Source organism: Danio rerio, chromosome 13 (genome assembly GCF_052040795.2).
Source record: "Danio rerio strain M-AB ecotype USA chromosome 13, GRCz13ab, whole genome shotgun sequence".
Taxonomy (NCBI): Eukaryota; Metazoa; Chordata; class Actinopteri; order Cypriniformes; family Danionidae; genus Danio; species Danio rerio.
In genome coordinates this window covers 35,922,258-35,946,121 of record NC_141033.1, presented here as the reverse complement: position 1 = coordinate 35,946,121, position 23,864 = coordinate 35,922,258, and the positions used below count along the sequence as shown (strand labels likewise).

Here is a 23,864-nt window from a genome sequence, read left to right as displayed (position 1 = left end):
TAGTCTGAAGTGGTCGTTTTACGTCATCTAGTGGTGCTATATGTGATAAGCAGGGCTCAGCTTTATTTACCAAATCAAGTAGGCTAATAGAGGGGGTAGGTAACTTTTTTTTTTATTAAACAACAGCAAATATACAATTTAAACATAACATTCAAAAAATACAAATCTAACTAATTACGTTAAAAAAAAAATATATATATATATATATATATATATATAGAGAGAGAGAGAGAGAGAGAGAGAGATTTTACAAATCCTTTTATTAACAAGCAATTATTTAACAATTGATTTACAGCTCAAATCAATTCATTTATAAAAAACAGCTCTTCATTAATGACAGAACACAAGCCATCATCGCAACACCATTCAATTTTAAACACATTAATTGCTTTCATCATTTTATAGTAATTAAAATCAACAATAATTCTTGATTTTACTAGGTTTTTAAAAACTACTACAATGTTTTTACCATTCCTCTTTTCTATTTCATTTTTTCTTGTAATATAAATAGCTGATTTTGCTTGACCAAAAATAAAATTCAATAATTGACATTTATATTTGTTTTGTCTTTTATATTTAAAACCTAATATAAAACATTGTTTCGTAAATAAAAAACCAAGTAAAGAAACTAAAACATTTAAAAGATCAAACAGAGGAGCAAGTCTTTTACAATACATAAAACAGTGAAAAATTGTTTCCCTTTCTAAACAAAACGGACATTGATCACTCACACTAGAATTTATTTTAGTCACAAATGCATTAACAGCTATAGCACCGTGTAAAATTCTCCACTGCAAATCCCCCGATCTTTTATTCAATGGTGGTTTATACAATATTCTCCATTCTGGTTTTTCTTCTTCTACTAAACACAGTTTATCTCTCCACACAGTGTCAGATCTCTCTTTTAAAGTACACTTATTATTTAGTTTCACAATATTTTTATAAAGCACTTTCCCTTTAACTGTACTAAAATCAACATTCCCATTTTCCTTAAAACATAACAATGGACTATTAATCCCAGAATTTTCAATCTTAGGTGTAAGTCTAATGTCTGGGAAACAATCTTGATCATTAGGGAAAATAATACCTTGACTGTAACCTTCAATTAAAATTTTTTCTTTTTCATTTAAAAAACTTTTCAAAACATTCAAAAATTTTGTAACAAACCTCACCGATCTAATTCCCATATATAAAGCAACATTTTCTGCATCTCTTAGTCCAAAACCCGCCTTGTCAACAATGTCTCTTAGTTTGGTCATTTTGTTGAAAATAAGCAATTCTTTTAGTCCTGGGGTATCATCTTTTGTTACATCAAGGCGACTGCCAAGAAGTACTGGTTCTTCAAGCAGCCAGAAAAGAGATGTTGTTGAATCTGCCTGCGAATGTTTAAAAAGTCCCCATACTTTAAAAATACTTTTGTAAAAAGAAGGTATTCCAGTCAGATCTAGATGCACATTATCTGTCAAAAAAAGTGACGCATGAAGATTCAAGCCATTTATTCCACGTAGGATGCATTGAGCTAAAGGCCTCCACACGAGATTTTCAGGCCCATACAACAACTTCTGAACGAATTGTAGTCTATATGTGGCTCCCCTGCTCACAAGATTCACCAACCCTTGGCCACCTTCATCTCTTGGCAGAAACAGAACACTTTGAGGTGTCCAGTGCAAATTGTCCCAAAAGAAATTGACCAGTTCTCCTTGAATTTTTGGTAAGAGTCCAGCAGGTGGATCAACACAAGCAAGTTTATGCCACATAGAGGAACTCACCAAATTGTTAATAATGAGTGTTCGTCCTCTGTAAGAAAGTTGTGGGAGCAACCATTTCCACTTCTGTAAACGACTTTGAATTTTTTCAAGCAATCCGTTCCAGTTTTGTTGAACAAAGTCACTTTCACCTAGGTAAACTCCAAGGTATTTTAAAAAACCCCTCTTCCATTTTAATCCTCCAGGTAATAAGGGAGGGTCTCTTTTCCAGTCACCTATGAGAAGTGCTTCACTTTTTTCCCAATTAACTTTAGCAGAAGAAATCTTTTTAAAATTGTTAATAATACATTCCAGTCTTCTTACATCATCAGTGTTAGTTATAAAAACAATAACATCATCTGCATATGCTGAAAGTTGCACTTGGGCATTACAGTGGGGTATAGAAAAACCTTTTAATTCCGCTCTTATTCTGTGTAGAAGAGGTTCAATGGCAATGGAATATAACATTCCTGACATAGCACAACCCTGTCTAACACCTCTCTGTACATCAAAAGGAGCGCTTAAACCACCATTGATTTTGAGTACACTTTGAATGTTACTATACATTACCTCAATCATTTTTATAAAATGAGTACTAAAACCAAAAACCTTTAAAACTTTTTTCAAATACTCATGTTCAACACGATCAAAAGCTTTCTCTTGATCTAATGAGATCAATCCACAATTAATACCAAATAATTTAGCAACTTCTAACGCATCCCTAATTAAAAAAATATTATCAAAAATTGATCTATTTGGTATAGAGTAATTTTGATTAGGCTGTATAATTTGGTCCAGTACTTTACTTAGTCTTACAGCTAAAGCCTTTGATAAAATTTTATAATCTGAACACAAAAGTGACACAGGTCTCCAGTTACCTATTTTTTGAAGATCTCCTTTTTTGGGTAAAAGAGTAATAACTGCTCTTCTACAACTCAAAGGCAATGATCCTTTATTTAAACTGTCATTTAAAACTAAAAACAAATCTTCACCAATCACTGGCCATAAAACTTTATAAAAATCAACAGGAATTCCATCAATGCCAGGCGATTTGCCATTTTCCATGCTCATCATTACTGTATATAATTCATCTTGTGATATAGGCAGCTCAAGCATTGCATTGGATTCATCATCAACTTTAGAGAGATTTTCAAAAAAAACTGAGTTTTCAACATCCCTCTGTAATACTTCACATTTATATAAAGATGAATAAAAATTAACTGCATATTTGCGAATCTTACTAGAATCTGTAATATCTTCTCCTGTTTCAGACTTTAGTGAATGTATTAATCGGCTTTTTCCATTCTTTTTTTCCAAATTGAAGAAAAATTTTGAAGGTGCATCCATTTCTGAAATATTTTGAAACCGAGAACGAATTAAAGCACCCTTTGCTTTTACATTCAATAAATCTGCAAGTAAATCTTTTTTAGTTTTACTTTCTTCAAAATCAGTGCTATTATTTGTAGAAGCTGTTGTATTTAAAAGTTCTGTTATACTTTTTTCTAACTCTTTCATTGCTCGCATTGTTTCTTTAGTAACATTAAAAGTGTACTCTTTACATAACTGTTTAATTTGTATTTTCCCGCAATCCCACCATTGTTGCAGTGAAGAATACATTTGTTTTTGTTTTTTAAAATTTTCCCAAAAAACAGAAAAAAATTCTTTAAAATTTTCATCATTTAAAAGTGATGTATTAAAGTGCCAGTATGCACTTTTTACTTTCACCGAATTGACAAAAATCTTACAAATAACCGCACAGTGGTCAGAAAACCCAACAGGAATTATACGACAATCTTTGACATAATTTATTTGAAACTTAAACATATAGAACCTGTCAAGTCTTGCCATAGAAATTTGGTTATCTTTGCTATGTACCCAAGTATATTGTCTATCATTTAAATGTACATTTCTCCACACATCACATAAATCACAAACTTGTACTAAATTCTTCATTTCTTTCTGTGAAGCATTATGTGGTTCTAAATTATTTCTATCCATTTTATCATTTTCTGTGCAATTAAAATCTCCACCTAAAAACAATAAATCTTCTGAATTTACATTATTGATAACATCACAAAACTTCTTTAAAAAAATTATTCTTTCAGCTCCTTTATTAGGAGCATAAATATTTAAAAACACCATTGTTGCATGTTCAAACTTGACTTTGACTTTCAAAAAACGGCCTTTAACTATTTCTTCTGTTTCAACAGACAGTGGAGACACTGTCTTAGAAAACAAAACAGCTACTCCTCCACTGTTGTAAGCCAAATGGCTCATAAAAATCTGACCATCCCAATCTTTCTTCCAGTTTATTTCATTAAGATTGTCACTATGTGATTCTTGAATAAACGTGACATCTAGGCGTTTCATTTTTATGAATTCAAATAAACACATTCTTTTCTGACTGTCTCTAGCACCATTTAAATTGAGAGTTCCAATGTTAAACACCCTCATAGTAAATGATGTTTTAAAAATAAAAGAAACAATCAGAAATACTGCAACCTTAACCAAGAACAAATTACACCAAATCTGGTTTTTCATCATTAAGGAGGTTTTTTTTCTTTACTTTACCCACTAATTTCCTTAGACGATAAACCTCTGTGTCTATGAATGCACCTTCTCTAGTCAGAATCTTTACATCTTTCACGAAAGCAGAAACATCTTCAAAATAATCCTCAGCCTCCACGTTTGGTAAAAATTTTGTTTCCCTCAGAAATTTCTTGATTCCCTCAGCCGTATATCTTTGTGTTTGACTTTCACTTTCATTTTGCGATGAAAAGGAATAAACTGAAGAACTGGAATCGGAAGAATCAGCATCGTTATCTGATATTATATAATCAGCCTTACTCTTGTCTTTTTTTGCTTGTTTGATCATTTTGTTTTCACTGACTTTTTTTCTTTTATTAGGAACTTTAAAGATTTGCTCTGGTTCAATTTCCATTTCCACTATCCCTTCACCTGTACTTTCCTTAGCTGTTCCAGCTGTGGAAAAAGTTGCCTTTTGGCTACTTGTGTCATCCTTAGAATTGATTGAGGTTTGAACAGCAGACGAGCCTGCTACTACCTCTGCCATAGTAGGAGCCACCGCACCTCCCCCGCCTCTCTCCTCAGAGACCGCAGCATCAGCCGCAGGTGCAGCGGCATCTACCGCGACAGACGCAGCCGCAGAAGACTCGCCTTGTACGTCTCCCTGACCTGTCTCACCTCCACTTGTACACGATCGAATTAAATGCCCAATTTTTCCGCACCCGAAGCACTTCATTATGCTCTCGGATGTTGCGTAAATGGTGTAATTGAACCCATCTACTTTGACATTAAACGATAGGTTTAATTCGTCATTGTTGTCTTTCAGAATCATATAAACTTGTCTTCTAAAAGACATCACATGTTTAAGCATGGGTGATTTACACCCAAGAGCAATTTTCCTGATCGGTGAAACTAATTTGCCAAAAGAAGATAATTCTTTTGCAATGCATGCATCGGAAACAAACGGAGGTATGTTTGACACAATAATTTTCCTGGATGGACTACTAAGAGGAAGTACAGGTATGAGTTCATCATTTATCACCACTCCTTTTTGCACAATCTCATTAGTTTTTTCTATCGTGTTCAAAAACAAAACAACCGCATTGTTCATCCTAGAAGCTGAAACCACCGATGAACATCCCACTACTTCGCCAACCGCTAGAATACAATCTTCCACACTGGCCTTACACATGATTTTAATTCCATGACGCCGAGTCAAACTTTCACAAACTGCGTCTCCTGACGACGCCATACCTCCCGGCAACAAAACACGCCGGGAGTAAACTCACTACACTCACAAACACTAACCAACAGCACACGTATACAAACAACAAACAAAGAAAGAAAAGTTAGAAAGAGAACCATTCAAACTCACCGCACTTTCCCAACACTCGCTCACCACACACTCGCTCAGGCACATGCGCACACGCACAGAGAGAGAGAGAGAGAGAGAGAGAGAGAGCGAGAGCGAGACAGAGATAGAGAGTGAGTGAGAGAGAGAGCGAGAGAGAGCGAGACAGAGATAGAGAGTGAGTGAGAGAGAGAGCGAGAGAGAGCGAGACAGAGATAGAGAGTGAGTGAGTGAGAGAGAGAGAGAGAGAGAGAGAGAGAGAGAGCCTATATAAGTTAAATAAATAAAAAAGACAATACAACATAGACATCTTTACAATGATAATATGTTTTAACCAATCAAATTGACAGCAAGTTTACTAATCAATTAACTTTAGCTCCTTAGCCACTATAATTGTATTTTTACATTTTTCGTTATTAATTTATTGGAACAATTCTATATTCAAATGAAAATCTATAATAGCAACCTATAAACAAGATTTAGAGTTATTTGATCTGCATTTGTAAACATTAAATTTTCCAAATAAATTAATTATAAAAAGATTAATTAAATTCAACGGATAAAGTGAATTCAACAAAATCAAAAATAACATATTTGGGGGTCAAATTACAACTAAAACCCGACTTATTTATTTAATTAAAAAAAAAATTTGGACATATAATGATAGATCTTCCCTTTTTTTTTTTTTTTGAATGTTCACATTCATAAAAAGGTGAATCAAAGACGGGTGATGTAAACATAATGAACAATTTCCGGGGGTGGATAAGTGGATAACCTGTCGAGCTGGAACCACTGAAGTTGCGAAAACACAATGTAGGTAACGTTTCGTTGACTTAACTCATTTAATAATGGCATTTATACGATTTAATTGTCCCCATATGTAGTTCTGTTTGTCAGTGTAAGCTATATTTGTTTCTATATGCTTGTATCATTTTTATAAATGATGTGGCTACTTTGCAACTGGTGAAAAATATATTGAAATTCTGATAACTTCAATCATTTGTACCGATGTTATGTAAGTACCGAGTGCATATGACACTTATACGTTTAGTCTACATTAATGCAAATTTAATGATTAGTTTTTTAGCCAATGCAAGTTTTGTTTTCACTTCACCTTGTCTGTGTGTTGTTGAGCAGGAAGTGATCCGCTGATAGGCTACCTGTTATCTTATGTAATAGGCTACATATGTAACAGTTTTTTCTAACATTGCTAGCTGCTGCTTTTTCTCGTTTGTCTGTTTATAGAAGACGTTCTTAAACTTGGGTTTAGGAAATGCTCCATCTTCTATTTTGTATTTTAGCCAAAAGCGCTGGTAAGTAATTTCAGTGATAAATTCCTTTATTGAGTCATGATAAAATTGTAGTTGCAGCTCATATATGGATATCTCTTTCAAATGAAATCAAAATCAAATCTGAATATTTTCCATTTTCAGCATCTTTTATTGTCAGCGCACCAAATAATGCGGTGATTGCAGTCAGGGGTCGTCCAGCTGTTCTGGGTTGTTATTTCATGCCAGACCCTGATCTATCCAGTCTTTCTATTGTTTGGCAAAGAATGGAGGATTCAAGGCTGGTGCACGTTTTCTATGATGAAGAAAACCTGCAAGAACAACAAAGTGCAGAGTACCACAGCCGGACCTCACTGTATATTTCAGAGCTTAATAAAGGGAACGCCTCTCTCAGGATAGATGGAGTTGGACTAAAGGATGAGGGTTGGTACGTGTGTAAAGTGAGAAACAAGAAAGGAGCAGGAAAAGTCAAAATAAAACTGGACTATGGAGGTAATTGTAAATCCTCTTTGTAATTTGTACCACCCAATACATTATTATTAATTTATTACAGCTAATGCCATGGATCATATAATATAAGAAAATAGCTGTGCTCTGCGCAGTGTTGATTAATCAGTGTGAATTTTTCTATATGTTTCTCAGCCTTTTATTCAGAGCCCAGATTAAGCATCCATGCAAACTCCTCCTCAGTGAGGGTGCAGTATGAGACGGAGGGTTTCCCCAAACCTGAGGTGATCTGGCAGGACGAACACAACCAGAGCCTCAGTCATCACCTGGAGCTCCTTGACCACACAGAAGTTGGACTTTATTTAGTAAAGAGCAGCTATGAGGCCCAGACACCAGTAGTGAAAGTCACATTTATACTAAAGAACCACCTCCTGAACCAAAAGCTGCAGAAATCAGTGATCTATAGTAAAGACTTTCTCTCTATCTTTACATTTCTTCAGATTTTCATCATAGATTTTGATTTACGCTTGTGAAGTGTAAATGTATGTTTCCATATTCAGGTCCAAATACTTCAAAACAGAAAACACCTTGTATTATAAGTAGAAACAGGTTACATTTTGGAAATACCTTAACCGTATTTCACTCTTGAAAATAAATTAATCATTATTGGCAGGCATTAAAGGGTCTAGGAAGAACATTTTAAGATCCATGGCATCATTTTAATCCACTAAAATGATCTTTATATAGCTAAAATGCACTTCATATAGTGGACAAATAATTCTTTTACCAAAAAAATAAAGGAACCAAACATATTCCAAATTTTTGTTGAATTATTATTATTATTATTATTATTTAGTACAGTATGTTTAGTATATGCAATGAAAGTATTTGGTATAAAATCTCCTCACTTTTCAGAAATGCTGACTAGTGAATATTTACATTTGTGTAAGTATTAAGACTAGAGTTTGCATATTCATTAACTTTAGGTAACACTTTAAAACAAGGTTCCATTATTAAAGCAGTGCTTCTCAACCACTTTCCTGAAGGACCACCAGCTTTGCACATTTTCCACGTCTCCTAAACCAAACACACCTAATTCAGATCATCAGGTCATTAGCAGAAACTGAAAGACTGTGGCTGTGACAGACAAAGGAGACATCCAAAATATGCAGTGTTGGTGGTCTTCCAGAAATTTGGTGGAGAAACACTAATCTTTATACACGAATGCCAAACTTAAAGAATAGGTTGCCCAAAACTGAAAATTCTGTCATCGATTACTCACATTTAAAAAAAACTATCTCACTTGAGGGCGAGTAAATATTGAGTCAGTCTTTATGTTTTGGTGAGCTATCCCCTTATTGAAGATTTATATATCATCGGTGCCCAAACTCAGTCCTGGAGGGCCGGTGTCCTGCACAGTTTAGTTCCAACCCCAATCAGACACACCTGGGCTAGTTAATCAAGGCTTTCTAGAAACATCCTTGCAGATGTGTTGAGGCAGGTTGGAGCTAAAATTTGCAGGACACAGGCCCTCGAGGACAGAGTTTAGACACCCCTGTTCTATATGAACAAACAATGAACCATACATTTATTGCAGTATTTATTAATCTTAACATTAGTTAATGAAAATACAGTGGTTCACTGATAGTTCCTGCAAACTTGCATTAACTAATGTTAACAAGCTCAAGTTTGGAAGTTTTAAATAAATTATTAAATGCTGAAATGAACAGATGTGTCTGTTTTAGTTCCAGGAGACACTGAAGATGGAAGCATTGCAGTCATTCTTCTCTCACTTGCATGCATCATATTGAGTGGACTCATGGGAGCATTACTATTTACAAGATGAGTGGGGCGAGGAGCACATCCATATTACCTTAATATGCTAAATGTGAAAAGGAATATGAAGGCATGGTACTGATTCTTAACCATTTCAAGTAAGCATTAATAACAATATAATAACTTCATGAACAAAACAAACCAATAAAAAAAGCCCTAATTTATATAAAAAAGCCACATTCATGTCTTTAAACTTCTCTGGAGTACCAGTTAGATTGCATCTGAATTTCCTAATGTTACGATCACATCTTTCATCTAATCTACAGCTGTACTTACCCATTGTTAACACCAGCAAGTGACCTACTCAGAACTGCAGCTTCTCCACGATGGACGTCCTGCTTTCTCCAGCCTCAGGCGTCTAGACTGCAGCTCTGCGCAAGAAGATTGGCCAGAGGTGAAAGTTTGTTCCACTGTCGCACTAGCTTGCTTGGTTTGGGACTTGTGGAGCTTGATATCGTTCGATATGCGCTACAGTGTTTAGGCTTTCAAGAGTGACATTTACATAAGACTAAACTGAACTTCAACTGTGGAACCTGAACTGACATGGATTCGATTTAATAAAACTTCTATGCAAAGCTGCTTTTACACGATTTCCATTATACAAGCACTATAGAAATAAAGATGAATTGAATTGCTTGCCATTTCATTTTCAATGAATAACTCTTCACCAATGATGTTTATTATATTTGAACTTTCACATGATTTTACAAATTATGGTGGTTACTGTATTTTTTGCTATTTCACACATCTGTATCTGCAAATTGTAAGTGCTCATAAATGAATCCGTTCAAATCCGATTTAAATTGAATACAACAGTATTGTAACATTATATTCTTACACAGTACTATAGTATTGTATGTATAATTTCACGAGTAATTTATTCATTTATATATCATTTCTGTATTAGGTGCTTGGTGCTAAAGAGATTTTGTTCATATTTCTGTGTATGCATGCTGATTTTTGTAAATTAATTATGACAGACTGTGATGATAGTGACATTAAAATTCAAATATAAAACCTTTGTTCTTTAAAATATCTGACTTTTTCATTCATGAGCTTTTGCACATTTATTCAATCTGGTTAGTTTGCTTTTAGATTTGGCTAACTTAGTTACAAGCCTTGTGAAAACATTTGATGGGAATGTTTTTATCGTTGTTATTAACTTCCTAAAGCTAATATAATGATAATAGTCCCTACCTAAATTCTTTGTTATTATATAGGTGTTTGTGTGTGTGTGTGTGTGTGTGTGTGTGTGGTCTTGAAAGAGCTTTTATTTTGAAATCTGTTAGCATACTTAGAGTGTTAGTCGTATTGCAGATCTGTATGGAAAACATGTGCAATCGCCGCTTGAAAGGAGCGGCAGTCTGTTTTTATGGTAATATAGATATCAGCAGAACTGCGGTTCGACAACGGAAGTAGTTTTTTTTTTTTACATGCGGAAGAAACGAAAACATGGTGTCAACAAGTAAGGCTGTTATTCATTTGTGGTTTTGAAGAGTTTAGTAAATGAAAGTATCGCCTTGGAATGTATGAATAACAGATTGATTCATTCCTATTTGTACAAATTAATAATTTGTCATTTGTTGACTTACAATCAAACATGTTAATTTCAGACCAGTGCAAGTGTCTGTCTTAATAAATGTTTCGTCCAGGTGAAGTGTTTTGTCTGTTGTTGGTCGCAATCTTGTGGGGAGGCACAAACCCGTTCCTTAAAAAAGGCACAGAGGGCATTGAGGAAGTTCAGAAGAAAAACAAACTCCTCCAGTTTCTAGCTGAGCTCAAATTTCTCTTTCTCAACTTCAAGGTGTGTTTTATTATTTATAATAATCTTTTTAGTATTTATTAAGTCTTAGGAGCTTACACTTTGGATATAATAATACCATTTTATTTTTTTATAGTATTTAGTGCCATTCCTGTTGAACCAAAGTGGATCATTAGTGTTTTACTTCACACTCGCTTCTACAGGTAAGAAATGTGTTTTGTTGTGTTTATTATTATTATTATTTACAATCTATGCTGATAAAGCTATAATAAAGCTTGATTCAGTCTCATACATTTTATAATAATTGTTCTTGAGATTTTGACTGTTCAGTGTGATAGACTCTCTGGAAATGATATACAATGTTTAATCAAATTGCCAAAATCTATATTGTGTACGCCAAATGGGATGCAAATAACCATTTATATTACTAATTAGTTGTTATGTTAACTGTATGGATTTTAACTATTCAATTTAAACATCAGGCATACAGTATACACACACCACAGTCAATTTGCAACCATGGAAAACTTTATCAGTTCTTTGTTTTATTTTGACATTTTTTACTGAACTGTATCATAAACCAACCTTTAATAATATACAATAGCAAGAAAACGATTTATCTTCATTGTTGGACACTTACATTTACAGTGCTCAGCTTATATAAGTACACCCCTTACAAATCTGTCTTTTAAATTACAAGCTATACAATATTATATTTGTGCATATACATTAGATATGTCAGTACTGAAGCCAAATCTGGAGCTTATCTTACAAAATAACTAACGATAACTGTCCAAAAACTAGTACACCCAAATTTATATGTAATAGAAAAAAATTTAATACAAATTTTAAAAAGAGGAAAAATCAAGAGAAACAAAAACAAAAATTTAGTTAAAATTTTGTAGTTTGTAACTTATTTTTTGCTATATTTTTTGTATTATCTTTCAATTTCTAAATATGTTTGATGTATAAAATTTTGTTTTAATAAATATATTAGGGCACTGTATATAGTGCGGTTTATTTTATTTGAAAATAAATAATAAATATTTTATTTTGAATTATATATATATATATATATATATATTTTTTTTTTTTTTTTTTTTTTTTCTCCAAGACTCCCTGACATTTTTAATAAATAGGGGTGCCACACTAAGGGACAAAAAATTATTTTATAGTGGTTCCAAAAAATAGTAAACAAAAAATGTAACGTGCACGTCTTCGGCTTCACAAAGGGTTTCTGTCACATGATCTTAAATTAAGTACACCAAAAAATAAACGAATGAATGTTTTCCGTGGAATCGCTCATTGTAAAAAAAAATAGCATATAGTGTAAATTCCTATGTTTTTAAAAGTATGTGGATGAAAAAAATGATTGGCATTTACTAATATAAGCACATATAATATTAGTTCTGAGGTATTTATGAATGATTTTCTGTTCTGTAATTTATTGAACTATTGTTGAGACTTAAGTTTTGAGATTTGGCTCAAAAGTGTTTAAAAATGTAATAACAGAAGTTTTATTACAAGAAGTCCATGGAAGACAAAGAAATGATTGACCATTTTCAGCTTTTTAAATGATTACATTACTAATTCTATTCATTTTTTTTGTCATGTGCAACACTGAAAATGCTAACTCTCGTCAACAGCCCTCTTACACATATTAGCTGACATGAGCTTTTAAAAGCTGTTTGTTCTGCAGATCTGTCTTTGGCAGTGCCTGTGGTCAACTCCCTCACATTTCTGTTTACATTGCTGATGGGTAAAGTGCTTGGAGAAGAGTTTGGAGGAAAAGGTAAGTAGCTTTTCGCATTAATAACATTTCTTTTTTTCTAGCCATGCAGTTTTTTTTACTCACTGTCTCTATTAATGCAGGGGCCATAATGGGTATGTTACTCATCATGTGTGGGGTGACGGTGTGTGTCCTGAGTTCTGTCTCTGAGACGCACGGCATTGGAGCCCGAAACATAAGTGAGACCTAAAATATGGACTGAAAGGTAAACGTGGAGAAAGTTTTATCTGCATCAGCCACATCAATGTTTGAAGGTAGTAAGATTATGTGCTGCTTCATTTTCAGTATGTGCCATGACTGGAGGACTTTATATTTGTACTTGAACTATCTTGGTGAAATCCAAATGTTTTGCACTTTATGTGGATTGTGGAGCATACGAAGATAAATGTGTGTATAATATTATTAACTGACATTTTTAATATATTTGTATTAATAATGTGAAAGTGGTCTGTGTTGGATACTTTTATTTGAATTGTCTTTTACAATCAGATGTCATATTTTTTGAAACGGAAGGAATAAAAATGATAAGAAGCATACGTCTCGGTGGATGTCTGCATGCTGTGAGGTCAGGGTACATTATTTGAAAGGCATTGTTCACCAATATGATGTTCATTTGACAGCCATGTCCATGTTCAGAGAATGTGTGTGGATTGCCTCAATCTTGTGCATCTTCAGCAGCCTGACGAGGTGAATCAGCATCTCTGTGTGTTTGTTCATCATGGGATCTCCTAATCTACACACAGCAAAGGCATGCGTTCATATGGTTAATGCTTATATATAATATTTACAAACAAATATGTACATCAGGCAGATGTAATTTACATGATCTGTATAAGTATAAAAAAGGACCTGTTGATGGATGACCATGAAAGACTGCACATATTTTTTATTTTACTGTTTAACTTCCATGTGAGCAAGTGCATAATAAAATACAAACTATGCACCAAGTTTACTGGACACCTACAGTACAAACACCTATTTTAAAACAAACATGTTTTGTGAACACTTACGCTGTCTGTTAGTGCTCTAGATTTGCCAATTTTAAACCGCTAAATGACTACTTTTGGCGCAAACATGCATTCACAATGGTATAAACAATTATAGGGGTGAAATGTATCAAAATGTATATCAAATGTAGGTCAACTGTATATTTACATTATCTATTATTTTAATTAGTAATATTTATTTAATATACAGATCAGAGCAAACTATTTCTTAACAATTATCAGAACCCCTCATACATCTTTTTTTGATGTTCTTCAGGGGGATCAAGTGTTAATTAGGGGGTCAGACCTTCCCAAACTTCATGTAATTCACATCCTGAGCGTAAGGTACAGAAGATTAAATGTATATTTTGTACTTTATTTTTTTATGCCTTAATTGTACATATTAACATATAGAGCACTTTGTTTTACATTTGAATTTTTTTAATTATTTCACTGGATATTTACTGTCATTTAAACACAAGAATAGTTATGGATGAACATTACCAGAAAAGAATAAATGGTCCTGAAAATTTATCATATTTAATATTGTTTGTGGTCAAAAATGATCATACTAAACAAAAAGGAAACATCTAATGCATCTAATGGGAAGTTTTAGTACCCTAAAATCTTTAAAAAAAAAGTAATTAATAAAGATACTGAACTCAATTTTGAGGCACAACTCAATTTTAAACTTTAATGTTTAAAAATATAAGTTTAAAAACTTTTTTAAATTCACTTTACCTGTTTGCCTCTTCAGTAATAATCTGACAAATGGTTTAAAAAAGGTTTATGAAAGTTTTGTTGGAACAAGTTGTAAATTAAAGTTACAGATCTATACTCAAAACGTTACAAGGAATTTAGTAGATTATAACTTGCATAATAATGATTGAGTGCCATACAATTTCCTATAAACACAATATTTCTGTAGGGAATTATATGATAAAGACAGCACCATTTGGTTAAAGAAACACGTTAGTACCTTCTAAAAGGGTATCACCCAGTGACAGATTGGTAACATTTTATCTGAGAATATACCATCAGTAGTTACATAACTGAAATGGTAAATGCTGCAGAATACATGGTTAAAAACATTAAATAAAAAGTATTAAACTGATTAACCGACAGGCTCCTGCTGTGTTTCTTCATGTCGTGGGGAAAGACGGAGAGATGATGACGATGATGATCTGGAATGGTGTGACTCCTGATTGTAAACAGAATAAAAATATTTCAAATAATTGTTGGATTTAAGTTTTAAAAAAGGCAGACCACACTTTACTAATATACTTAAAAACAGAGCTATTATTGTATTAGATTAGAATATAAAAGCTGTTGTCCAACGTGCATAATCTTACGCTCTCATATTTGTTTGTCTCATGCGGAGGTGTGTGTTCCTGTGGTGTTTCTCTCTGTGGAGCTGACGTGTCATCCCATGTCTGTATCTCAGATGCAGCAAATTCTCTTTCAGGGAGCTCCTCATCCTCCACAATTTCTGCTTCTCTCTGACATAATAAACAAAGTGTGTTTCTTTCTCTTTTCAATAAAACACTATGATTCAATGATGTTTATTGTTATTTATTTCACTTATTATATCAAATGGTGGATCTGCATTATACATTTATTTGCAGAAGGACACTTTTAATACATTTTTTCCCTTATTAAAGCAATATATTTCACTATAACAAACGTGGAGGTAAAACCAACCAATCATTCTGCAAGCACAAAGTTTATATATTTCAATTAATCATTCATTTAATGTTTAATTAGCATCCAACAAATGTAATAATTATTAATTCAATAAGAGTTTCTATATAATTCTTACAAAAATATTAAGGGTCAAACAGATGCAGGTCCATGTGTAGCATTTTATTAAAGTTCAGCATAGAAACATGTACTCAACGTTAGCAGATCAACAGGGAAATACAAAAACATAAACATGACCAAGCTGAGGTCACTGCGGGCAGTAAACAATCCAAAAAAAAAGAATACAGTTCAAAGGTCAAGCAACAGAAAGGCAGATAGAAACAATGGAAAACTGCTTGGAATTGACAGCCGGTGCAAATCAAGACGTCACACTGGTAAAAGGGAAAGAGCGTGTATATATAGGGGAGCAAAGTGGAATCAGCTGTTAGAGTAATCAGTCCCAGGCATAAGAGAATATGGGAGTTGAAGTCGGAATAGTATCGGTTAGAATTTGGGCAACTACTCCTTCCCATAGATTAGGGTTAAAGGAAGAAGCAAGGGACTCATTTACAACAATTACACTACAATGTACAACAACCAATACAGGGGGATGAGCTTCAAGAATGTAACCCATTACACAGAAGAAGAAAAAGAGCCTGTTTGTGGTTTTGGTGTTCTGTTGAGAATGTCTTGTGAGTTCACGGTTAACATACTCTGACTGACTGAACTTAACCCCAGCAGTTTTGAAACCAATATATCTTAAGTAAGGCAGTTTAGAGTTAATCAATTGAGACGCCTGGATTCAGCAAATGGTAAGTTTAAAGGGTAGTTCATCCAAAAATTCGCAATAATTCACTTGTTCCAAACCTGTTTGAGTTTCTTTCTTCTGTTGGACAAAAGAGAAGGTACTTTGAAGAAACCTGTAATGATTAACTTCATAGTGTTTGTTGTTTTCCAAATGGTTACAGGTTTCCAACTTTTTTTGTGTGTGTGTTAAACAGAATAAAGAAACTCTTAAAGGATTGGAACCACTTGTGGGACAATACACTCTCAGAAATAAAGGTATCCGAGCTGTCAATGGTGTGGTACCTTTTCAAAAGGTAAAAAAAGGTCCATTTATTACCTCAAGAATACATATTAGTACCTAAAAAGTACAAAAGTGTTCCTCTTAAAATTTTTAGGTGCTACTATGAGCTTTTGAGGTACCAATATGAACCCTTTAAGTACAAACATGTACCTTTTGAAAAGGTACCACCCCTGTGATAGCTTGCGTACCTTTATTTCTGAGAGCATAATTAGTGAATGAATTTTCATTTCTGAAATCTCTGGAACATGCCCCAAATGAGATGAAAATAGACAAAGGCATGCAGTGAGTGAAGAGTACCTGGTCAACAGGAAGCTCCACAGCTGTGTTTTCATCCTCGGTGACCTCCTCAGCACCTCGAACTTCCTCCCTCATTGTGCTCTCAGATGCCTTGAACACACTGGGCTCTGAAATCATGAAACTTTAACAGCTAGTATTCTCAGTCCCTGAACAATTACACATTTTAATTACAAAGATATGACATTGTAGTAAACATTCCTCTGTTTGCAGCTAACAAAATTTAAGTTTACAGAATATAATTGATTTGAATTAATTGCTAATTAATTAAATAAAGGTTAAAGAAAATTTCACAAATCACTAGTTCTTGGTTTTAATGCAATTAAAAAAAATCATTCCTTCTTTTTCTGCCCTTGGGTTGTGGTGCTTTTTTCATTGATTTGTTTTATGTTTCACCTGTTATGACTTTAGGTGTTGGTCTGTGTACAGGTTGTTGCCTGCGGACTCTCACAGGTCTGGCATAGAAAACAGAGTTCTCCCCCTCTCGTTCTGCTCTTCTTCCTCTCCTCTTCACTGGCTGAGGGGAACTCTCCCGCTCCGCATCGTCTCCAGTGGACTTCACACGTCTTCCTTCCCTCTGAAAACAGACACCATTCACAGGATGAGTGTGATACATTCACCATTGAGGGTCAGTGATCTGAGGGATTTTGATTTTGGTTGAGTGATGATAAAAAAGTAATGGATGCTGCTTTATGAATAATGGATTGTGGCTATGATTAAAATTGTTTGGTGTATGACAGAAACTCGGTAATGTAATCACACATACTAGCAGATAATTACGTGCTAATTGTAAAATGATGTGGAGAGTCTTTGGTTTTTATTTTACCTCTGGAGAATTGAGGAGAGTAGAGTCACTGTGAGTGTCCTGGGGAAACATCTTTCTACTCTGAGTCAGATCGTCATAGGAGAACAATAAGGAACTTCAATAGAACAATTTGTCTCATTAAAATTGTATAGGTCTGACACATTAAAAATAAATATACAGGGAAGGTTACAAGTCTGAGGTCAATTAAATTAAAAAATTAAAAAGTCTGGGAATAATAAATAAATACAGAAATTTCTGTAAACCTTTTTACGCAAATAAATATACTTTAATAATTTGTAAATAGAAAACAAATAATAGGCCATTTTCTCAGAGATGTTGTCTTCTATATACTAACTGCACTGTATAATAATGGTGGATAGTACCTCAATTCTTCTGTGCAATCCTCTGTCTCCTGCATAATGTCTACAGTGAAAACAGACAGATAACACTTTAATACTTCTAAAAGATATCTGTTATGCTTATCAAGGCTGAATCTACAGGCTCGAAAATACAATCAAATTGTATTGTACATAACAAAAATTGTATATATAAGTGTATATATAATATATTTATATATTATTTAATATAATTTTATATATATATATATATATATATATATATATATATATATATATATATATATATATATATATATATATATACACACACACTACTTGACAAAAGTCTTGTCACCCATCAAAGTTTTAGGGACAACAAATAGTAACTCGAATTCTAGTTGATCATTTGGTATCAGAATTGATCTCTAGATTTTGCTTATTTTACCAAAATACAAAAGGACAAAAGTCATGTCACTTAAATGAAATAATGTAGAGTATAGAATATAAAGTCATGGTGCAGTGGAAAAATTAATGTTGTATATGACTCCTATGAGCTTGGAGGACTGCATTCATACATCTCTGCAATGGCTCAAATAGCTTATTAATAAACTCATCTGGAATGGCAAAGAATGCGTTCATGAAGGACTTTAAGAGTTCATCAAGATTCTTTGGATTGATCTTCAATGCCTCCTCTTTTATCTTACCCAAGACATGCTCAATAATGTTCATGTCTGGTGAGTGGGCTGGCCAATCCTGGAGCACCTTGACCTTCTTTGCTTTCAGGAACTTTAATGTGGAGGCTGAAGTATGAGGAGAGCTATCCTGCTATGGAAATTGCCCTCTCCTGTGGTTTGTAATGTAATGAGCAGCACAAATGTCTTAATACCTCAGGCTATTGATGTTGCCATTTATTCTGCAGATCTTTCGCACGCCCCCATACTAAATGTAACCCCAAACCATGATTTTTCCTTGACCAAACTTGACTGATTTCGGTTAGAATCTTGGGTCAATGAGGGTGCCAATAGGTCTTCTGTGGTATTTGTGATGATTGATGATTCATCAAAAAATAAATAAATCAACCTCCAGCCACTTTTCCTAATGATCAACTAGAAGTCAAGGTATTACTTTTACATTATGTACATAAACTTAAATGTGATTTATTACTGAGTAAATCTGAATTTTCAACATTTTTGGAAACTGTGGGTTTTTTTTTAACAATACAAAAGCCATTACTGTCAGTTTAATCAATTTAATGCATTTTGCCTAATAAAGGAGGTAAAAAATGTACAAACCCCAAACTTTTTAATGGTAATGAAAATATCCATAAAAATTAAACTATTGTTGATCCCAATAATCCATCATCAATATCATCATCACCTGTCGGCACTGCTGCCTGTTGCTTTATTCAGCAATATCTCCACATATGGGAGTTTCTTGAATCTTTCTGATCCCACAGCAACATAGCATTGCCCAGTCTCCAGCTCCTCTGCGGAGGTCACCGTGAAGCCCTCCAGAGTACAGATCCTAAAAAGTAAAAAGGTAAACTACGCTCAATCAAAACAACCTAACTATGTGTGACAACAAAAACAACCTGCTTCATAATCCGATTATGAAACATACAGCATGACATGAATACCTGCGCACAGCTCCAGTACGAAGCATGGCTTTTTCTGAAATGAGGCTCAGGATCTGCTCGAGATTTTTCAGCATGTGTCGAGGAATGATCAGACGCATGGCAGGACTGAGGATGTCCCCGTTTCTAAACACACTGTAGATGAGAATGAAGAATGAGCTGAGATTCAACCAAAACTGATTTAAGCGTAGAATTCATCCATGTGTGTTGAAATCTAAGAGTTCTCACTGAATGATGCAAGGAAGAGTGATGACCTTTCTCCATTTCGCAGACACGTTAGGCCTGGCAAGTGTTTTAGACTGTGAAAAAGAGTTATATATTATTAATGGCCAATTAAGTGTATTATTTACACCGAACGGCCACTTTATTAGGTACACCATTGCTAGTAACCAGATTTAGACTCAGTATATCGAATGCAGCTCACAAATATATACTTTTATACATGAAAAAAGACAAACAAAAACAGAATAAAGAGTATTAGTGAAAGAAGGTCAAGTCAATTCTTGAGAAAGACTCAACATCAATGCAAAAGCATTGACATAAAGGACACAAAAATGTAATTTAATGACAATTAACTCATTTCCACACAGCAGAATGCATCTCTCATTTAACTTTGCAGCCCCTTTATTATAAAATGACTGCAAATCAGAATGTCTTGGCCCTTAACTCATGCGTTAGCTGTGTAATAAGCAGGATAATGCAAAGCCAGTGATTTTCCGTCATTGTAAATGAAAGAAGTGCGTGTGTGTGTCGATGCTGAGTCAGTGTCCCCTGCTCTCAGGGCTATTATCAACAGTGGTTTTAGCAGCTCTGTGTGCAGCATTAAAGGGTCAGGCACTAAAACATGCCCCAACAAGCTTTCTGGCATGATAACACTAATAAGTGCGTCTCCCCTGGCCTTTTATTGTTGGAAAGGACAATAACTCCCCTCTCCTCCTCTTTATGGCACTTCAGCTAAGCATCCACAGCAACATCAAAACACAAACACAAAATATATACATTCATAGAGCTGTATGCTTTGTGAATTAAAAAAAAGTCACAAATAAAAAAGTAACGAGCACTGAATTGTCACGGATATACCTGGGTTGGTTCAACAGCTTTCTTCAGTCCTGCGCTCAGATAACTAAACATACACACAAAAAAACACATGAATAAATCAATGACACTCACTCACAATGGCATGACAGATCACATGAAGGGCTTCACTTTGGGATCTGCTTTTCCATTTGATTATCAGGTAAGTTTTAAGATCTTTTTCTGTGAATTTAAGTGTTTAGGTGTTTTCTTTAAATAACTACAGTAATGAAATAATACAGTTCTCTTTGAATAATTTATACTTAAATCTACATTCATGCAAGCTGATGCATTTCCTAATGTTAACAATTGAAACCTTACTGTATAGTATTACTACTTGATTTGATGTTTTGTTAAGGTAACAAAATATGTAACCTCACCGTTAGGGATGCACGATATATCGGCAGTCATATCAATATCAGCTATTCATTCATTCATTTTTATTTCAGCTTAGTCCCTTTATAATTCTAGGGTCGACACTGCGGAATGAACCGCCAACTTATCACCTTCTTGCTGTGAGGCGATCGTGCTACCCACTGCACCATCATGCTGACCCCAAAAATGCTATTTTTGATGTTATGGTTATCGATCCGATATCAAAATTTGGCCGATATATTTAAGCCGCTAAATGACAAAATTGTACAGAACTGCCTGCCTTGTAAGCACGAGAGAATCTTACGGGAGTGCAGTAATAAAAGTGTCAAATGACTAACAATTGTACATTACTGTAACACTTTTCATTTGAGAACATTTGAGCTGGTTTGAGTTATTAGTTCTTTCATTTTCATTTTATTTTTTATTTAACATATATTTATTTAACTTGTTTGTTAATTAAATCCAGTTTTGTCATTTAACCTGTTATTTTTATGCAACTGTCTGAAGAAAAGGAAATAATTAATTCTTGCCATGCTGATTTATGTGAAATCGTGAATATAGGTCTATATAATCACTTTATGCTTTGAGTAGGATATTCTACGATTAACTTTTCTAAAGTTTTTAAAATAAAATTGTTGTAGTTGTTCACTGCATCCAAATATAAAATTTTAAAAAATATTTATATTTATCGGCCTTTATATCAGTTTTCGGCCTCCAAATCTAAAGATTTATCGGTATCAGCCAAAAAATCCATATCGGTGCATCCCTACTCAGAGTAAATGTTAAAGAACAGCATAATTTTAGATTCAGACAGATTTAATTATAAAGGAGTTTGCACTTACTCTAGTTTCTTAAAGCGTTCAGACCCCGCAGCCACATACTGCGCCCCCTGCTGTAGGTCACCAAGATCTGCGACCCGGTGGCCGTATCGCGGTGTATAGAGAGTTCGAACGGCTAGCGGAGCTCCGATATTGAGAGTGATGTCATTAAGTAATGCATCCATGGTGGCGATCTGCCTCTGGTTTACCACAAATCTCCTTCCTGACCAGACAAGATGTATACATATTTAAAAACATAATAATAATTATATCATATGTATGGAAATACGGAAAGTTACAAATGAAAGGGGCTCCATGTAGAATTCAAAAATATTATTGGAATTATATAATAATCTATGTTATGGTGCTGTTAAGTGAAATGCAGAATTAAATTGCTAGAGACTATATTCAAAATAAACTGATTCTGATTATTACATACTGCAAATAATAATAATACTTAGTTGGAAAGACCTTCAATATACTTTAAACAAAACATCTGATGTGTTCTATGCTGATGTGAGAGAAGTTTAGATGAATATGTTTATATGTGCTGCACTATTTCCTTGTAATAACAAATTAAGCACACAACAAAATAATAGCAATGTGAAAACATGATCATAGCGAATATGTCGAAATGTCTTCAAAAAATTATAATTTTACAACAAATAAATCAAAACGAACATGGTTCTTGTAGTTCACCATGGTTTTTGCTACACTTACCATTGTTTACCTGTGGAAATTGTATCTGTGGTTATAGAAATAGTTATCAAAAGATTGCTCCACATTTACTATAATGAAACCAAGGTTAGGTTTCATAAGGGAAACTCTGCAATTCACTTGCATCATGTTAACAGCTGAGGTAATTAACTTACGATGTTAAGACAGTATAATCAAAACTTATTTTTGAGACCTAAGCCTATTCTTTACATGACACATTGATGGTAACAGTACATAAGAGCTATTTGAGCATTGTTCTTTTGAACATTGTATAACCATTTGTTTAGTGTCATAGACTAGAAAAGAGGCTCTTAGAAGAATAAATGTCACATTGTTTTGAAAGTCTCAGAAATTATATATAAAGTTTCATCCCTGCATGGAGAAAATAAAAACAGAAACCATTACAGAAGTGAGGAATTTTCCCTTCAAATACCACTAAATACAATACAAACAATCAGATTTTACCCATCAAAACCAAAATGATTTATGACATATTCCATTACGATTTTAGAATTAGCATACCACCCAAAGGCAAAAAACTCCAAAGAACCAAAACAGTTTCCATTATAACCATTAACCCATTACCAATTCTACAACAGTTTCCATTGTTTGCTTGTTTTTTTAAGCTGGGATTTACATGCTGTTCACACATTTGCAAGAAAACAGTAATTAATACATAAAACTCTGTACATTCAGCCATAATAATTATGAGCTACATATAACATTTTAAGCATGTGAACCAAAATAATCTAATCAAGGCTATTAAAAAATCTATTCCAACCTGAAAAGAAGGGGTCTCCATTTCTATAGACCATCACACTCTTGACTGGAGGCAGGTGACTAGTGACACCGGTGGATGCCATGACCTTAAATTAATCACATTAACACACACCTATAAAATAAACACAGAGAGAAGCTCAAACAAAATAATACTGTTTGCCAACAATAACAATAAGACTATAAATCCAATTACATATAAGAGATGCACAAATACAGATCCACGTGCTTATTTTACGTCAAATTAACAAACGTAAAAATACTTACAAAGCAACCCTACTTTTCAGTTGATCACCTGGAGAAAATCTGTGAGTTCATCTGGCCTGTTATCTGCGGTTGTGCTGATTTTTATTCAGTGTTTATTTCTTATAGTAAAGCAGTGTGTGTGAGAGAGAGACTCCCTCCCGTTCACGATGTTTCCTGGTCGCCATGGCAGCATCCCTAACTATGGCGGCAACAACAAGACGAGAGGGAGGGGAAGAGGGTTAGAGAGAGGTTAAAAGACATACTTCACTTAATTAATGACATTTTTATC

The 23,864-nt window shown here is 34.0% G+C and overlaps 3 protein-coding genes and 1 long non-coding RNA gene across 22 annotated transcripts; 2 read left to right on the top strand and 2 right to left on the bottom strand.

The window, feature by feature from the left end:
• Window positions 1-241: 241 nt before the first annotated feature.
• Window positions 242-5,683, bottom strand: LOC110440192 (uncharacterized). The gene has a single exon (NR_203043.1). It is a non-coding gene; the product is annotated as an uncharacterized LOC110440192 (long non-coding RNA).
• Window positions 5,684-6,354: 671 nt separating this feature from the next.
• Window positions 6,355-10,211, top strand: si:dkey-71p21.13. Of its 2 annotated transcripts, none has more exons than XM_087279557.1 (6): window positions 6,355-6,435; window positions 6,868-6,935; window positions 7,056-7,403; window positions 7,554-7,823; window positions 9,104-9,292; window positions 9,461-10,211. In XM_087279557.1, exons 2-5 carry the CDS (start codon window positions 6,896-6,898, stop codon window positions 9,202-9,204), a joined length of 759 nt encoding a protein of 252 aa, XP_087135683.1. In that variant the 5' UTR covers window positions 6,355-6,435; window positions 6,868-6,895; the 3' UTR covers window positions 9,205-9,292; window positions 9,461-10,211. The 2 variants fall into 2 exon arrangements, with proteins under 2 accessions (XP_087135683.1, XP_087135684.1); XM_087279558.1 differs by having other exon boundaries at window positions 6,355-6,439.
• Window positions 10,212-10,625: 414 nt separating this feature from the next.
• tmem234 (transmembrane protein 234) lies at window positions 10,626-13,278 on the top strand. 3 transcript variants are annotated; one of them, NM_001243151.1, is made up of 6 exons: window positions 10,626-10,659; window positions 10,847-10,998; window positions 11,093-11,159; window positions 12,656-12,748; window positions 12,829-12,950; window positions 13,031-13,278. In NM_001243151.1, the coding sequence occupies exons 1-5, from the start codon at window positions 10,647-10,649 to the stop codon at window positions 12,933-12,935; spliced, it is 432 nt and encodes a 143-aa protein (NP_001230080.1). In that variant the 5' UTR covers window positions 10,626-10,646; the 3' UTR covers window positions 12,936-12,950; window positions 13,031-13,278. The 3 variants fall into 3 exon arrangements, with proteins under 3 accessions (NP_001230080.1, NP_001230081.1, NP_001230082.1); NM_001243152.1 differs by having other exon boundaries at window positions 12,829-13,278; NM_001243153.1 differs by having other exon boundaries at window positions 10,626-10,998; window positions 12,829-13,278.
• Window positions 13,193-23,760, bottom strand: dcdc2b (doublecortin domain containing 2B). 16 transcript variants are annotated; one of them, XM_087278141.1, is made up of 14 exons: window positions 23,597-23,760; window positions 23,334-23,444; window positions 21,860-22,058; window positions 20,649-20,691; window positions 19,797-19,867; window positions 19,572-19,703; window positions 19,313-19,459; window positions 17,981-18,020; window positions 17,619-17,678; window positions 17,189-17,369; window positions 16,796-16,902; window positions 15,084-15,230; window positions 14,851-14,932; window positions 13,193-13,478 (listed from the first exon to the last, which is right to left on the bottom strand). In XM_087278141.1, exons 2-14 carry the CDS (start codon window positions 23,413-23,415, stop codon window positions 13,474-13,476), a joined length of 1,296 nt encoding a protein of 431 aa, XP_087134267.1. In that variant the 5' UTR covers window positions 23,416-23,444; window positions 23,597-23,760; the 3' UTR covers window positions 13,193-13,473. The 16 variants fall into 16 exon arrangements, with proteins under 16 accessions (XP_087134267.1, XP_087134260.1, XP_087134271.1 ...); XM_087278134.1 differs by having other exon boundaries at window positions 14,855-14,932; XM_087278145.1 differs by having other exon boundaries at window positions 17,619-17,657.
• Window positions 23,761-23,864: the final 104 nt, after the last annotated feature.

Excerpts from the sequence above, each read along its gene's own strand:
- tmem234 (NM_001243151.1), top strand. Across the intron at positions 10,999-11,092 it reads TTCTCTTTCTCAACTTCAAG|TATTTAGTGCCATTCCTGTT; the intron begins GTGTGTTTTATT and ends ATTTTTTTATAG. Across the intron at positions 12,749-12,828 it reads AGAAGAGTTTGGAGGAAAAG|GGGCCATAATGGGTATGTTA; the intron begins GTAAGTAGCTTT and ends CTATTAATGCAG.
- si:dkey-71p21.13 (XM_087279557.1), top strand. The coding sequence starts at position 6,896 with ATGCTCCATCTTCTATTTTGTATTTTAGCCAAAAGCGCTG. Across the intron at positions 6,936-7,055 it reads TATTTTAGCCAAAAGCGCTG|CATCTTTTATTGTCAGCGCA; the intron begins GTAAGTAATTTC and ends TTCCATTTTCAG. Across the intron at positions 7,824-9,103 it reads GCAGAAATCAGTGATCTATA|TTCCAGGAGACACTGAAGAT; the intron begins GTAAAGACTTTC and ends TGTCTGTTTTAG.
- dcdc2b (XM_087278134.1), bottom strand. The coding sequence starts at position 23,415 with ATGGCATCCACCGGTGTCACTAGTCACCTGCCTCCAGTCAAGAGTGTG. Across the intron at positions 22,059-23,333 it reads TGGAGACCCCTTCTTTTCAG|GAAGGAGATTTGTGGTAAAC; the intron begins GTTGGAATAGAT and ends TTGTCTGGTCAG. Across the intron at positions 19,868-20,648 it reads AAGCTGTTGAACCAACCCAG|TCTAAAACACTTGCCAGGCC; the intron begins GTATATCCGTGA and ends TCTTTTTCACAG.